Consider the following 16,036-nt stretch of genomic DNA (forward strand, 5'->3'; position numbering starts at 1 on the left):
GCCCAGATTTTTCAAGGTTAAGAGCCATTTTTAACATCAGAAATTCATCAGCACCCCCCCTCCCCGACAGATATTTTACTTTGAGTATCCATTGTTTAAGAGAATGCAAAATGGCAATAAGCTACCTCGAAGTCAGCAGTGCTTTTAAATGAATTGCTACTTCTTAAATCACAACAGCATCTATATGCATTTGAAAAATAGGCACATCTACCCAGGAGTGAAGTATTTCTGATGCAGTCAACAGACAAAGCTTGAGTGCCTGGGACCCCAAGTTCAGGTGGCACCAGTGCCCTAGGCCATCTGGCTGCTGTGTGCTGGGAGGGGAGGAAGGAGGGCAGGGGCACGGGGCTGGCAGGGATCACTCCCAGCGGCCACTAAGGGGGCACCTAGGCTGAGTCCTTGTCATCCCTTCCTTCTCCTTCTCCTGTTCCTCTCTCATCAGCCTCTTCAGCCTCCTCTTTCTCACCCTAAGCCCTAAGGGTTGGGGGGTGGGGGGCCCCTAGCTGGGGCTGCTGTAGCAAATGGGACACTTCCCACTGCCCATACACACCCGTCCCCGGCCCCACTGCATGTCCTGTTACATTACAGAGCCCCTTCCCTCCCCTCCCGCCCTGCCCACCCTCTGTGGCCGCCCCAGCTCAGCACCGTCGTCGCCCTTCTCCCAGCCACCAGCCACCCCCTCCCCCGACCCCTCTGATCCTTGCCCAGCCCTATCCCTTCATGCTGCCTTCCCTGCATCGAATTTTCCACTCTCAGGCCTAAATGCTTATCTGGTCCCTTTGATCATAGGGGACATTTTCTAGCAAAATCAGTCCTGTTGAGGTGACATAAGCCACCACATTTCAAAGACCTCCCGGAAGAGGGCAATGCTGAGTCCAAAGGCATAGAGCCCAAAGGACAGAGTTCCAGGCCCTGGGGTAGACACGTGGGAGTCATTTTCTATCGTGTGCGCCAGAGCTGGCAGAGACACATGGCTCTGGTCCCACCTATGCCACACACTGCCCCAGTGAGCTTGAGCCTGTTCCTGAGCTTCTCTGAGCCTCAGCTGACTGATCTGTCAGGTGGGGATACGACCATGTTGTATTGCAGCATGGCAGGGAGAAGTGGACAGAATGCTGGAAGTGCCCAGCCAGCGCCAGCCCTTGCGGAAGAGTCTGGCTGTGGCGGACTGAGGAGGACTGGGGGCGGGGCGGGGGGAGGTGCCCCAGCCAACGAGCCGGGGTCTTCACCCTCCTCCACTTCCGGACATGCCTGCTCCAGGCATAGTGGGCCCACAGCACTGTCACTTCCGGCCACACACCTTCCAGACCTGCTGGTGGGAGGGTAGTGTGGCTTTTCCAAACACAGTTCTCCAGCAAACAGGCACTGGAGTTGAGTAAAAGTCTTTGCATTCTCTCCTCTGTGCTCCCATCCCGGGTTTCCTTCCTTATCCCCAGCCCTTCCTGCCCATCTCTTCCCAGAAAAGGGAGGCAGACAGCCTGTCCTCAGTGCCCGTGGTCTCAATGGTCATGATGGTCCACCCCGGCAAAGTCTTCATGCTCTGCAATGTAACTCCCCCCCCCATCAGCCCCATCCTGCTCTGCCTTCCATAGCTAGGCCATTCCAGCCCCAATTTGGAAACACTTTTGCCCAAGGATCAGATCTACTCCTTACATCTCCCAGTAGTATATACCTTGCACACAGTTTGTTGACTGACTGCGTGACTGACTCGAGGATAATTGAAGGGGTCCAGGGCTGCCCCACAGCTGGCTTTCTGCCTTCCTGCAAACTGAACTTCATGGTCACCAAGTACTGCCAACCTGAAGGCCTTGGAGGGCCACTCTGAGTGACAAGAGCAGGGTCCTCTGTAGTTTGCATTGCCAGCCACGCACCAATAGTTAATATGCTGCCACCCTTCTAAATAATTTGTTCTCTAGAGGAAACTGACACTCCCCTCACAATCTCATTAGTCATTAGGAATAATGACATCTTGCAAATCGTGCAGCCCTTTCCAGTTCCCAGAGCCACATGCTCTCCTGAGCTCACCAGAGCCTCGCAACCATCTGGTTGGGGGAGGGGGGCCTTCTGCGTGGTGGATGAAAGCTCGGGAGCCAGACCACCTGGGTTCAAATCTGGGCCCTGCAGTTTTTAGCTCTGGGACGTCCAGAAAGTTACCAAACCTCTCTGTGCCTCAATTTCCTCATCTGTAAAGTGGGGGTGACAGTGGTACCCACCTCATAAAATTAAAGCACTCGGAGCAGTGCTTGGCTCGTGGCGAGTGCTTCAGATGAGTCAGCCCTCATTGTCCTCTCTGAGGGCACGGGTCCCAACGGAGGGAGTGAATGGATGAATCTCTGCATGTACCATATGGGCTGACACCTGCCATCTAACTGCAGGGGCCAATCCAGCCTACCCGACTCCAAAAACCAACCTGCTCTGTGGGATCGGAGGGCATGGCCTTGGGCTTTGAGGAGCGTGCATCTAGAGGGGAGACAGACAGGAAGGGAGGTCCTCCTTAGGTATCGCGGGGGCTCAGGAGGCAAAACATCAAACAGAAGCTTCAGGTGTCCCCAGGAAACCAGCCCCACTGCAACCTATGTTAACCTCAAACCCATCAGACAAGTGGATGTTCAGGGGCCTGAGCTGAAAGAGAAGTTGCTTTAAGACAGGTCTTGAGCAGAACAGGGTTCCTTGTTCCTGAGAGCAGATACCCCCACAGGTGTGGGTGGCCGTGACTAGTTTTCTCACCTTTTACATTTCGAGCCCATTATCTGAAGTCCTCAGAAACATCTTGACCATCCATCCATCCATCTATCCATATTTACCTATCACTATTCATGTACCACCGATCATAAAGCTATCTGCTTTCTGCAATCATTTTTCTCTCACCTGTGTATCTGTCATCCAACATTTAATCTGGATATCTAGCATCTATTAATAATGTCTGCCATCCGTCCATCTCTGTGTCTATCTGTAGTCCATTATCAGTCATGAGTTAATACAGTGAGTATTCGTGTACTTAAACCTGGACCATCTAGTTCCAAGGGGACGGGGTGGGGGGGGGGGGTCAGGGGTGACTCCAGGAGGGCTAGGGTGGCTGGAACAAAGATGGATGGGAAGGAAACTGGAGGGCTGATGAAAGAAGAGCCAGGGACACTCCTCTCACAGCTGGCCTGGCCTGATGGATGGAGGGGAGAGGGGCATGAGAGAGGAGAGAAGAAGAAGAAGGGGAGGCCTGCTAAGCCATTAGAGGGGTGGGCTTCATGCTGACCTAGATAATCCCCCCTCAGTCTACCCCCCCCAGATTAGTACAGTGTCTTTCCAGGACAACCCCGTGAGGGATGGGGGGATGCCCAGGCTCAGGTGTCAGGGCAGAGAAGGTGGGTGCTACCCTCCACCAGCACCAACACACACAGAATCCTGCAGTCTAAAGGGCTGAGCTTCTGCAGGCAAGCCGAGGGCAGAGATGGGGTGCCCAAGGAGAGATGGCCAGGAGCAGCCTGGAAAAGACCCATCCCAGCCCTTCTTGGCCCTGGCTGTGTGTTGGTATCACCTGAGTAGCTTTTGAAACAAACGAAAACCAAAAACATAGAGGCCTGGACCAATCCATATCTCAGGGGCTAGCTGGGCACACCTGTATTTTGAAAGGCCCCAGGTGAATTTCATAGCATCCAGGGGTGAGAACCACCATCTTACAAGATCCAAGACTCCTGCTGTTATTCTCAGAAGTGTGTCTTGAGGAGGAAGGAGCAGACTTTGGTGCTCTAGGGGCAGGACTTGGGCTCTGGGCAGGGTTGAGCTCTCCAGGGTGCAAAAGAGGAGATATTCTTCTGGGCTGCCTCCATGGGGGCCAGGGAGACTTCTGCCAGGGTGTTCAGAAAGCATCATCCTCACCGTGGGTCATACTGGAGGAGGCTGGCCAGGTGACCTCTGAAGACTCCATCCCCACCCAGGGCCACCAGAAGTCCTTGTCACAGTTGCAGCCTCTGGTTCAGGTGTGACTCCTGCTGTGTTAGACTAGTCAGTTTGACCCTGAGCTGCGTGCGCCTCCCCAGGAGGACAGCGGGCAGGCCATTAGAAGCTGGGGTGTCCCTCTCCTCTCTCGTCCCACAAGAAGCTAAGCCCCACCCTCAGTGTTAAAAATGAGCCATGGGTCAGAGGGGCAGGAGGTTCGCCGGGCACTGCATTCTGTCTCTGGCAGTGGCAGGGGGTGGGGAGGAAGGGGGTGGACCCATGAACACCACTCTCTTTGTGAGGCTGTGGGAAGATCTGCGGCCAAGGTAAGGGTCAGCCCGTGGCTAGGGTTAGAAGTTGGTCTATGGCCGGGTCATCTGCAGGCGGCGGACAACTGTGCAGCTCTACGGCTCAGCTAACAAGAGCCCCCTCCACGGTTAATAGCGACAAGCACTCCAAGTGCATACTGTTACTTCTTCCTCGGTATCTGTGGCCGCCTCAACTAGATTCTCACCCCGTCAATGAGATGTTCTTAAGGCGTTCCTTGGTCTCTCCTCTTCTTGCCCCTGCTGCCTTGTGGACCACCCTGCCCTTACCCACCCCCTGCAGAAACCTTCTCCCTTTGCTGGAATAAAGCCCATCTTTGTCTGTCTCCTTGAGAGCTGAGGACAAACTGGCCATAATTTATGCTCCCTCATGATATAAAGGAAAAAATGCCCCATTATGCTATAAATTATCCTGTGATGGGTGAAATGCTGGAGACTGCGCCAGACGCCAGCGGAAACCCCATTAGACAACAGGGTTGGGCTGCAGAAGTCCCCATAGAACGCGGGGCCGTCTGTCGTGCGCCACGCGCCTGGGAAGGATAAGGTAGCAGATCTAACGTATAATCAGTTACCTGGAGAGCCGGCCACGTGCCGCAGCCCCAGTGAAAGGTGACTTCTACTTAGTGCCGCCGCGTGCCCCAAGCTCCTTCTGGGAGGCCTGGCGCAGACTCACAGGCACGAGGGTCATGGGCTGAAGGCCAGAGAAGGAGGTAGCGAGGGATGTGGGTATGGCCTCCGGACCCCTCACCCATGCTGCGCCTCCAGGGCTTAGCTCTTACCTAACTCAGGGCTCCCACGCCTGCCCATCAACTCGAAAAGCACAAGAGAAGAGGGTGCAGGGGCCATTCGTGGCGCCCCGGGGTGGTGGCAGTCTTCTGGCTCGGCCTCCCCGGTCATGCTGCCAGCCCCCGAGGGCACAGCGCCACACCTCTGCCCTGGGCAGGTACCAGGGTCTGGAGCGGTGTGGACCGCGAGTGGAGGGGATTCTGCCAGCAGGTCCGATTCTCTGTGTGCTGAGGGGAGAGGACCTTGCAGCCTAGATCCCAGGCAGAGGAAGGCCTGGGGACTCATCAGGACAGAGCTTAACATCTTTGGTCACCCAGGAGACTTCAAGACAGCCGTGCTCTGGGCAGAGGGGCGAGTGAAACTGAGGAGGGGCGGTGAGGCATGTCTGCGGGTCATCGGGCAGTCAGGAATCACGGCAGCCTGCTCCATCTGAGCTAAGCAGGGCCCCGCCAGGACCCTCTTCCGGGCTCTGAACAGAAGCCCTGGCCCACGCAGAGCAATGGGGTTATTAGGCCTTTGCCAGCTGTCTGTGCAGACACGGAGGCGTGGAGAGTGAAGAGAGAGAGAGATCTCCAGGTAGCACTGTCTTCTACCAGGAAGGAGGGTGACCTGAGAGCTCAGCTCCATTCACACCCCCTGGGTCTGAGTCCTGGCTTCCCCAGCGACTGGCTATGTATTCTTGGGAAAGATATTTAACTTCTCTGAGCCTCAGTTTCCTCATCTGTACGGTGGAAAGAATAAAATATCGGTTATGCTTGCAAAGGGCTTATTTCAGTGCTGGCGTCATGGTAAATATTTGATAAATGAGAACCATTCCGATTATTAGTATTGTGGCGGTTATAACCGCCTCATGCAGGAGTAGGTGTGGTCAGAGCTGTGGTCTCCCTCGGGCAGGGCACCACAGAGCCCTGGGGAGGGAGCCAGTCTGACCAGTGCTGTCTGGGGGCAGCAGAGGCTCTGTGATGTGGGAGCCCGGTCCACTGGCTCTTGTCATGAAGAAGACACTGGGGTGACACTGAGGGGGGTGGGCCTGGGAGTCCAGTTGGACCACAGAAGAATCCCTGGGTGCTATGACTTAGGAGCCAGTCTGAGCCAAGAGAGGACATGGTGGGCAGTGAGTATGGACACAGGCGAGGAGGAGCCTGCATGCAGGGTCTGAGTCCCAGGCTAGGCTTCCGGTGGTCAGCAGTGAGGGTGCAGGCTTGGACCTTGAGGGAATTGTTGAGAATGTGGTGGGTGGGGAAGAGGAAGGAGGGAGGGGTGTGTGTGTCACTGTGACTCCTGGTCCCACGTGCCTGTCACACTCCCTGCCTTTGCACATGCCGCGCTCCCTGACCTGGGATGCCTGCCCCGTGCCTTTTCCACCTGGCAAACCCTGCATGTGCAGCCCCTAGGGCCTGGCTCGAGGCTTCTAGACACCCCACATCCCCAGAGCTCATCACGGCAGGCTCTGTGCCTGCAGCGTGGCCGCTGCCCACTCATCTCCAGGAGACACTCACCTCCCAGTTTCTGAGGATTCCTGGAGTTCAGTGTCCTGCAGATGCCAAGGACATGATCTTGGAGACAAGAGGAGGAACTGCAGTGCGAGTGCAGTGCCCTGCCCTGGGGCAGGCCGTGCATGGGGTATTCCTGAGACTTCACAAGACCTACGTTTCTGAGCAGAGGGATGGAGGGATCGGGGGAGTCAGAGTGTGGGCTGCCTGTGCAGCCCCTCACAAGGCTTGTGCTCGGTGAGATGGGAGCACCTGCGGGGTCTGAGCAGGAGATAGACAGGATATGCCCTGGGTTGTAGCTGACTCCTGCGGCTGCCCCGTGGAGAGCAGCCAGCAGGGGCCTGGGTGGATGGCGGGAGACAGTGAGGAAGGGACTCTCACGGCCTGCGCCCTACCCCGAAGCATTTGGAAGGCAGAGCTGGCTGAAGGAATGCGAGTGGGGGAGACCGGATGTGCCCTGCATCCTCCCACCCCGACATCAAACAGAGACCATCTGGAGGGAGCTCGGCAGATCAAGGCCTGGCACGGCCTGCCCCGGGGGCTGGAGCGGCTGAGGGTCCTCATTTGCATCCCCAGTGGAGCGGGAGCCCCATCTCGGCCCTTCTCACCGCCCCATCTCCAGCAGCCTTTAATCTGGTTTGATGTCTCCTTCAGCCTTCTTCCCAGGCAGGAAGGCTTTTATCCTTGGGAGGCGGCTCCCGCCCAGCTGCACCCCCGGCCCTGGCTCTGGCACAGTGTGAGTTGTGGGGACAAAGGGGGGCATCGCTTGGCTCCTTACTGGCTCACTTCACATGGAGAGCTCTCCCAGGCCTGGCCCGTCTCAGGAGGGCAGTGACACGGTCACATGGCTGCAGAGGGACCCCAATCCAGGCCCTTAACCTTGTTGTGGATGGCGAGGCTGGAAACTCCCGCACCAGCAGGAGAGCAGGCAGTTGTGGGTCCCCAGGCAGGAGAAGAGGGGGTGCAGACCCCCAGCCCTACCCACTGCTCCCCCGTTTGAAAGGCAGGTGTGGGACTGCGTGCTGCCCACCTCAGGGCCGGCCAGGAGGGGGAAGAGGAGGCCCCTGGACTCAGGGTGGGGGCTCAGCAACCTAGAAAATGGCACAGATTGCAGTTCAGACAATCAGTTTGACACCTACGTGTCCCTTAGGAGCCAGGGTGCTTGACGGGTCAGGACACGGAGAATCCATGGAAAGGGCACAGAGGGGCCTCAGTGTAACGTCGGGGGAAATGTCTCCTGTTGTGGACGAATCCAGGCAGACCACGTGGAGGATGCTGCGGAGCGTCTCAGGGGCCCCCAGATGCTGCCATTCGGTCAGGCGAGGCAAAGGGAAGCCCGCTTCTCAGGCTGACCCCTGGCAGGTGACCGCTCAGTGTCCCTGGGGTCCTCTCCACACCCCAGGGACGGGGTGGGCGTCCCCATCCCACCAGCTGCCGCTGCTGCGGATGAGCAGTAGTCCTGGCTGTAGCTGGCACAGAGCTGCATTTACTGAGCATTTTACTCTGTGCCAGGCTCTGGGCTAAAATCCTCAGGTACCTTAACTAATTTCATCTCCCAGCAGCCCTATGAGGTGGGTGTGATTATTCTCCCCTTTTACAGATGAGGAACTGGAGGCCCAGGGAGGGTATGTGACTTGCCTAAGGGGACCCAGTCAACCAGGATTTGACAAAGAGCCTCAGTTACTCTCTGCAAGACGCCCCGGCCCCGCCCCTCCTGTCAAGTCTGTGTGCCTTCGATTCAAGGTCCTTCCTCATCTATGGGTGAAGTTAGGGAGAAGGAACAGGTTTTTCCCCCTAAGACTCACCGCCTGTGGCCCTTCGGGCATGAAATCACTCCCCAGGGAGAGCAGATGGTCCTGGGAAACAGAAGGCGGTCCCGCAAGTCCCCTGGTCCCACAGTAAAGAGGCTAAGAGATGCTGAGGGTCTGGCATGGCCTCTGCCAGCAGCTGAGGGGCAGGTACATGGGTACCCGGGACTCTGGGTTCTGGCCCTGCCCTGCCCACCCCCAGGGCCAAAGGCTCAAGAGCAGGAGAGAGTCCTCTGGCTCAGTCACTGTGAGTGTCTGGAAGTTTCTTCTCACTCCCCAAACTGCTGCCCTTGGGCCTCCAGGGCCCTGTGAGAGTGTCTCCTACAGGTCTGGCCCTACACCCCCCTCCCAGCCAGGCCCTCCTGATCTCCTAGCAACCCCTCTGCCCGCCCCACCAGCCACAGAACCCAAAACCATTTATTCCCTACCCAGGCCCCTGGCCCCCCCCGGTTCACCCCAGCTCAGGTCCCCCCACAAACCCTCCCTCGGCAGCTGGAGGGAAGAGAACAGTAAAAGTCTATTGCGGCCATAAAGGCATTAGCCATCTGAACACTCGTCCACGGCGCCCCAGCAGCCATCTATCCTTAACCAGGAAATATTGTTTAATGCCTATGGTAATGAGTGAATCAAATTTTGAAAATTAAACCGGAATTTGAGCATTAGCGCCAGGGTGCTGGCTTTTGGCAAGTCAAGTGGTGCTGCTGCCACCCACCTCCTCCCCCCGCGGGGGCCCACTCATCCTGCCCAGCCAGCAGGATGCTCCCCGCACACACGTCTGGGGGCCCCGAGGCACCACCCTGATATACCCCAAGAGGGGCCTGTCCTCAACTTGCTGTCAGTGTCTTGCTTCTCTCTTTTCTGGACTCTCCTTTTAAAATGCAAATCCTTCCAGCCAGAGCCCCGTTCTGCCCAGACATTCTAAGTGAACGAGAGAGAGGAGTTTGTCTCCCACCTGGAGGGGCTGGAGGAAGCATGAGATTCTGGCAACCAGACTCCTCTGCCTTTTCATCTGCACTTGAATCTTCCCGGAGGTGTCCCCCAATGCTAATAGGCTGGGAAACGGAAACTCAGAATTAGATTGAGGTTCTGGGAAAATGAAGAATACTCCCTAGGTCAGAGGACTGGGAGATGTGTGTGTGTTGGTGGGGGGTACGGCAGGCAAGAGGGAGTTGGGAAAGCAAAGTCCAGCTCCCCCTGAACTCCCAGGCAGGGACCACTTGGGAGCAAGTGAAAAGAACAGCCAAAAAGGGCCCTCCCATCTCTCAGCCTTTGCTCAAATCCTGTTGTGGGTCTGGAGCCCCTGACCCTGACGCCAGGCCACCTCCACCTGGAAGCCTTCAGGGTGTCGCCACTGCCCCCTTCCCCAACTGGCCCCTACAGACCTGCAGTCCAGAGCTATTGCCTGGCTGTCCTCTCTCATGGGGGCTCCGTGGCAGAGGCTCTGGGGCCAAAGACTGGATTCTCCAGGGATCTGAGAGCCAAGCATCCCCCCCCACACACACACTTGCCCAAAGAGGAAAACCAGAAGGGCCCCCAAGACTCACCTCAGACTCTCTGATCAGCCAAGTCCCAGGCACACAGTAAGTGCTCAGTCAATGCTTGCTGAAGGAGTGATCAGAGGTGGGATGCCAGGGGCTCTGGTCCATTCCCTCCTCAGGTGGTTGTAAACACGTGCACCTGACAGAACTTGATACTTTTCCCATCCGTTATTTTATTGGCTTCCCCCTGCCCACAGCTCCTGGGGAGGGGGAGGAAGATAAACTGTGCCCACTCCCCCCGCAGTGAGAGCAGGACATCTGGGCACAGAGAGATGAGTTGCCCGCTCTGGTTCAGGAAGGGCCGGGACTAGTGTCAACCTTCTGGGGTGTCACACCCCTGCCTCCTGGAACCCCAGGTGCTCCCTCACCCCTGCAGACACAGGTACTCATAGCTTAAAAGAGCAGGAAGGCAGCAGCAAGGGGGTCAGGATTAGGAATTCAAGAGACTCCAGGAACCCGGGTTTAGTCCCGGCCCCAGCTGCCCCGACCTCCTCGTCTAAAAAAGGTGGGAGCCTTAGTGTTTTCCAGGGTCCAGCCCAGCTCTGCCATTCTGCGGCCTTGTTACTGCTGGGGAGGGCACACCAGCTCTGGGGGCCACTCTGTCGCAGCCCTGCTGGCCTTTGTCTTGTTCTGGATCTTGTTTATTGTGGACGGCCTCTGTCCCCATCCGGAAGTCAGCTCCAGTGAGCTGACTCACCTCTCTTGTTTCCTGCTGTAGAAGCAGGGCATGGAACAGTGTCTGGCACAGAGAGGTTGCTCAGCAAACAGTTGTTGAATGACTGTGGGAGCATGAGCCCCTTGATCGGCCCCTGGACCAGGAGAAGCCCATGTGAAAACCCAAAGGCAGGGGAGATTTGGGGTATTTGCCCATCACCCAGCAGGTCACTGGCAGAGCCCGTGACAGCCAAAGCTTTCCTGTGCCAGCCACTGGGCTCAGCCCAGGAAGTCAGAAGTTGAGCTTAATGGAGCCGCCTGCCTGCCCTAAGCTGGGCTCTGTCAAGAGGCAGATACTGGGCTGCAGACCAGCCTCCTGCACCTCTGAGGGAGACTGCTCCCATGCTGTCTCAGCGACCTCCCACTCAGGGACGTCTTCAGCACATTTTCCCCCTGGCCCTGAGGTCTGTCCTGGCTTCACCTCCCATCAAGGTGGCCTGCGTGGCCCAGTCCCAGCAATACCTGCCTGAACATCTCCTCAGAGGAGTAGCGACAGCCCCACAGCCCTCAAACGGGCTCAGGCTGAGGGTTCACGGCGGGGAGTGAGAGCATCACAGCCCCACCATCAGCCAGGGACCCTGCGTCACTCAGGCAGGAGGGCCGGGGGCAGGGACTGCTCAGCCTGTCCCAGGAAATCGGGGTCTGTGTCCATGATGGAGCGGGTGGGAAGTGGCTGGGGAAATGGAGTCATTCTCTGAGACTCTCGCTAGGTTGGCATAAGATCCAAGACACCAGCCAAATGGTGTCACTGGTCGTCTGACACAGCTTGGGGACAGAGCCTTGGGAAAGTGGCCGGGGGGAAGGAAGGCACAGGGGTGGGGACACAAGGAGAGGTTGTCCATCTCAGCTGAGCAGCCGCAGCCTGAGTCCAGTCCAAGTTGTCACTTCAAGCCCTCCTCCCCCAGATGTGGATCCTCTGGCCTCTCCCTCTCTGTGACCTCTGTCCCCTCAAGTCAGGGCAGGGAGCTCCATTTCCTCTTCCTCCTGGATACAGAACCCCAGGTCATGGTCATTGCTGTTGTTATTACTGCTGGCCAGGCTCTGTCCTGCAGCATCTCCTGGGAGCCTATTGTCCACCACATGAGGAGGGCTGAGTTATTCCCATCTTAGAGACCGAAAACCCTGAGGGGGCGAACAGGTATGCAGCTGGAAGGCAGCAGAGCTGGGGTGTGAGCCAGTGGGCCTGGGCCGAAGGAGGACATCCACCCTCAGACTCAAGAGTCCTTCCACTGCCTGGTCTGAAAGACAAGCCTTAGAATCACTCACCCAGTACCAAAGCCAACTGGAAATAAAGAGGATCCTAGAAACAAATAAACCTTTGTGTTGGGTGGGGTCTCAATCCAGATCACCTAGAAGAAGTGAGTCTGCAGCCAGGTTTATTTGGTTTCTGGCAGCCTTCCAGAAAGGTAAGGCTAGTTGTAGTTTCCCTGGGGAAGTCCGGACAGGCAGGAAGAGGGGGAGCCTGGTCCCCTCCACACTGGGAAAGTCCTCCATCAGGAAGGGCTCAGGCCTGGAACGGAGAACTGAGAATTGGCAGTAAGGGGTGATTTCAGGGAGTGGAAGAAGGAATTAGAAAAAACAAACAAACAAACAAACAGACAAAAAAACCCTGGCAAAAGGGAAGTGGCTGGCTAGAAAGGCACGTGGGGATGAATTTTAATGTAATCAGAAAGCTGTCATAATGAAAGGAGAGGAATATATTCAGACGTCAGGAGAGAGGCAGGAGCTGCTGTTCCAGCATCTAAATCAGGCTCGGTGCAGGACCGGCCTTCTCTTCCGTTCCTAGTTCCTTCCCGGGAGGAGATGTTTGAGCAGGAGGGTCAGGGATGAGCAGGGGGCAGGTTTTCCCTTCTTTGTCTTCCTGGAAATCCCATTTAATTGGAGCCTTTAAAAGGGGCTGGGGGAGGGGGAGCACCTGGCCGACCCGGGGAGCAGAATTTCAAGGCTCTACTGAAGGCTTCAAAACTCGATTCACTTCATGTAAATGCTGCTGTGCTTCTGGGAGTTAAACATAAGCCCTCGGCCCTCTCGCCTCTGTCTCTGCCCTCTCCTTCTGCCTGGCTCTTCTCTCTGCTCTTTGTTTCTAGTTCTTTTTCCTCTGTCTCCGCCATTTCCCCTCCCTTTCTGCTCTGAACCCCATCTCCTCCTGTCCCTCCTCAGTTTCACCCCTTCCACTCCCTCTGTCTTCCTTCCTCTTGGTCTCCCAGTCTCTGCTTCCCCCAGCCCAGAGCTTGGAGTTGGGGATGCCTGGAGATGGGACGGGGCCGTGCCCAGCCCTGCCGGCGCCTGAGCCGCCAGGCGGAGTGCCCAGGCTAGGGCAGGCTCCGGGCCCAGAGCTTTGGCTGAAGCCCACCCATGTTGGAGGTCCAGGCTGGCGTGCCCTGACGCAGCATTGGTCACAGGAACTGGCAATGATACCCTGTGGGCATGGAAGGGGCACCTCATCACTGAGAGCTTGCCCAGTGCTGAGTGCTCCGGGCTGGGGGTACCAGCAGGGCGGTGGTCAGGCCTTCCTGAGCAGGAGGACTCTGGGGTGGCCTGTGAAGCAGGGCAGGGCCTGGAGGTTTCCTCTGCTTTGCTCCAGACCCCAGGTCAGCCCCTCAACTCTATGTGAACTCTCCTGGCCGTGTGAGTGACGGGGGTGCTCTGGAGCAGGAGGTACCAACCACCCTGAATCCAGAAGGACATGGTCCTGGAGTGCCCTTGCATTCTGTGGAAACCATGAACACATGGCCGTTTGCAATTTTGGGGTGGGCATTTCTGCAGCCTTGGCTGTGCGTGTCAGTTATCGAATAGTCAACAAGCATCTAGAGGGTGTCTGCCACCACGGGGACCCTGTTCCAGCAACTATGGCTGCCTAACAACTTAGCCCCAAACAGAGTGGTATAAAACAACCATTTATTATGCTCATGGATTCTGTGGGTCAGGAATTCAGACAGGGCACAGCTTGGAGGGACTGTCTCTGCTCCAGGATGTCTGGGCCTCAGCTGGAAGACTCACAGGCTGGGGCCTGGAATCATCTCAGGACTCATTCACTCCACGTCTGGGGGCTGATGCTGGCTGTCAGCTGGAGGCCTGGGTTCCCTTCCGTGTGGACTCCTGGTATGAGCTAGTTGGGGGTTCTTCACAGCATGGTGGCTGGCTTCCACAGAGCAACCATCCCCAAAAGAGAGAGCTGAGAGTGGAAGCTGATCCTTTTTATGACCGAGCCTTTGAAGGCAGCTCCTGTCACTTCTGCCATTTTTTATTGGTTAGAGCAGTCACAGCCCCACCCAGATTCAAGGGGAGGGAACTTAGACCCCACGTCCCTGGGAGGAGTGAAAGTCACACTGCAGTAAGAGCTTGTGGGATGGGAAATCTTTTTGCAGTCACAAGCTACTACAAATCCACACAGCCTAATGTGATCCCTGTCACCCTAAGCACACATCTGAGTGTTGTCAACAAACCATTTGGTACTCAACACAAGCGTGGGGGGAGGCTGCTGAGGGAGCCCAGTCTTCAGAAACAGGCCCTCCAAAGTGCCCAGGGCTGAATTTCACAGCGTGAATAGGAAGGGGCAAGAGGAGGGAGCACCAGATGTAGGTAAGAACATGTGAGGCAGAAAGGAGGTGTGCTCCTGGGACTGGCATAGGGCATTCATTCATTCATTCCATAGCTCAGTCCTGCAGGCCTACTATGTGCCTGCTACCACTGCTCCAGCAGAGGTCTGGCCTCTTGCCTCAGGGAGCATAGATTGAGGGGTGGGGAGCTAGACCGAAACCCACTACTCAGGCAAAGCAGTAAATACTTGTCCTTTGAATTTTGGACCATGGGAAGGGCTGAGACAGAGAATAAAGAAGTGGAAGGAGGGGCTTTGATGAGAAAGCAATATTTAAACTGAGACCTAGCATTAGAGGATTCAACTTTGTGATGTGGAGGACACTCCAGGCAGAGAGAACAGCATATGCAAAGGTCCTGTGGCAGACTTGCCAGTTGTAAATTAATTTTGGCATCTGGGGGTGAAAGTGGCTGAGGAAGATAGTTTGTGTCTAAGAGGAGGGAGGAAGAGAACGTAGGGCTGCCCACACGACCTGTGTGCTGTGTGCCGGTAGGTGAGCGGCCAGACCAGCGGCCCTGCCCCTCAGTGTGAGGTCTGCTCTCCAGACAGGAAGGGGCAGAGTCGCTGCAATCCTGCCCCCGCTTAGACCCAACCCCTCCTACCTCCCCTCCCCCTCTGGCCTTGCCCTCCTCTCCCCCAACCCCCTCACCCCGCGTCCTTCCTCCCCGCGTCCCTCCTCCCCTTCTAGCGGTGCCCCACCCGCCTCCCTCTCCTTGTTTTCCCTCCCCCTCCGGCTGTGAGCCCCCTTCCCGCCCCCTACCCAGCTCCTACCCTTCCCCTCCGTAACCCTTCCACCTCCGGCCGTGCCCTCCCCCCGGGCCCGACCCCGCGCAGCCGGGCCCCCGGCCCGGGTAAGCATCTCCTAATTTTGTTCCAGAAGATAGAAAACTCTTCGTGGGCATGCTCAACAAGCAGCAGTCTGAGGACGATGTGCGCCGCCTCTTTGAGGCCTTCGGGAACATCGAGGAGTGTACCATCCTGCGCGGGCCAGACGGCAACAGCAAGGGTGCGTGGGGGCGGGGCGGGGAGTGGGCGGGGCGGGGCTGCGGGTCTCCTGCCCTCCTGACGGCAGAGTCCCGAGCCGTCTGGGGCTGGCCCCGTCGGGCAAGCGGGGTAAGGCTGCTTGGAAGGGGCGAGACGCTTGGGCCCGCGGGGATGGAAAGGCCGCGATCCAAGTCGCGGGGGACGGCGCCACTTAAGGGTCCTTTGAAGACTCTGGCCGGTCCCGGTCTTTCTCTGCCTCCTTGTGTGGCTCTGAGTTTGTCGGTTCTCTCTCACTCTTTCTGTGTCTCACTCTGCTTTCTTCTGGGAGGCGCCCTCTCCCCTCGGCCCCTCCCGTGCCCCCGCCTTTCAGTCCTCGCGCTTCTCTGACCTTCCCCTGGGCCCTGGCGCCGTGGCTCAGCCTGTCCCGTCCCCCCAGGGTGCGCCTTTGTGAAGTACTCCTCCCACGCCGAGGCGCAAGCCGCCATCAACGCTTTGCACGGCAGCCAGACCATGCCGGTGAGTGCGGCCGCCCCTGGGTAGCTGGGAGCGGGGGAGGGAACGGGGCAATGAGGGACAGAGACATCCCGGCCACCCCACGCATCCGCAGGGCCCCGCCAGCCCTCGCGTGCTCGGCCACAGGATGCCAAACGCTTGCGGTGCTCACAGCCTCCCCATGAGAACGGCAGGCACTGCCAATATCCGCATTTCTAAGACAAGGACACTGAGGCCCAGAGATGTTAAGGAAGTGGCCCAAGGTCACCCAGATAGAAAAAGCCTGAGGTGGGGGGGGGGGTGGTTAAGACTCCAGACCCCTGGACGGAGGGTTGGTGCTTGTCACCGTGCCACCTACCCCGCC

At 57.4% G+C, this 16,036-nt stretch overlaps 1 protein-coding gene across 50 annotated transcripts in view; it reads left to right on the top strand.

Moving 5' to 3' along the window:
* The window catches only part of CELF4 (CUGBP Elav-like family member 4), a 299,242-nt gene that overhangs the window by 253,433 nt on the left and 29,773 nt on the right, over positions 1-16,036 (top strand). For 25 of the 50 annotated variants that reach the window (XM_082354324.1, XM_082354335.1, XM_082354344.1 and 22 more), the window contains exons 4-5: positions 15,074-15,202; positions 15,617-15,696. In XM_082354324.1, the coding sequence (XP_082210450.1) occupies positions 15,074-15,202; positions 15,617-15,696 (209 nt within the window). The remainder of the gene's footprint in view (positions 1-15,073; positions 15,203-15,616; positions 15,697-16,036) is intronic. The other 25 variants (XM_082354346.1, XM_082354345.1, XM_082354372.1 and 22 more) reach the window with 1 other exon arrangement.

This window comes from Balaenoptera borealis (assembly GCF_965194805.1).
Source record: "Balaenoptera borealis genome assembly, chromosome: 14".
NCBI lineage: Eukaryota > Metazoa > Chordata > Mammalia > Artiodactyla > Balaenopteridae > Balaenoptera > Balaenoptera borealis.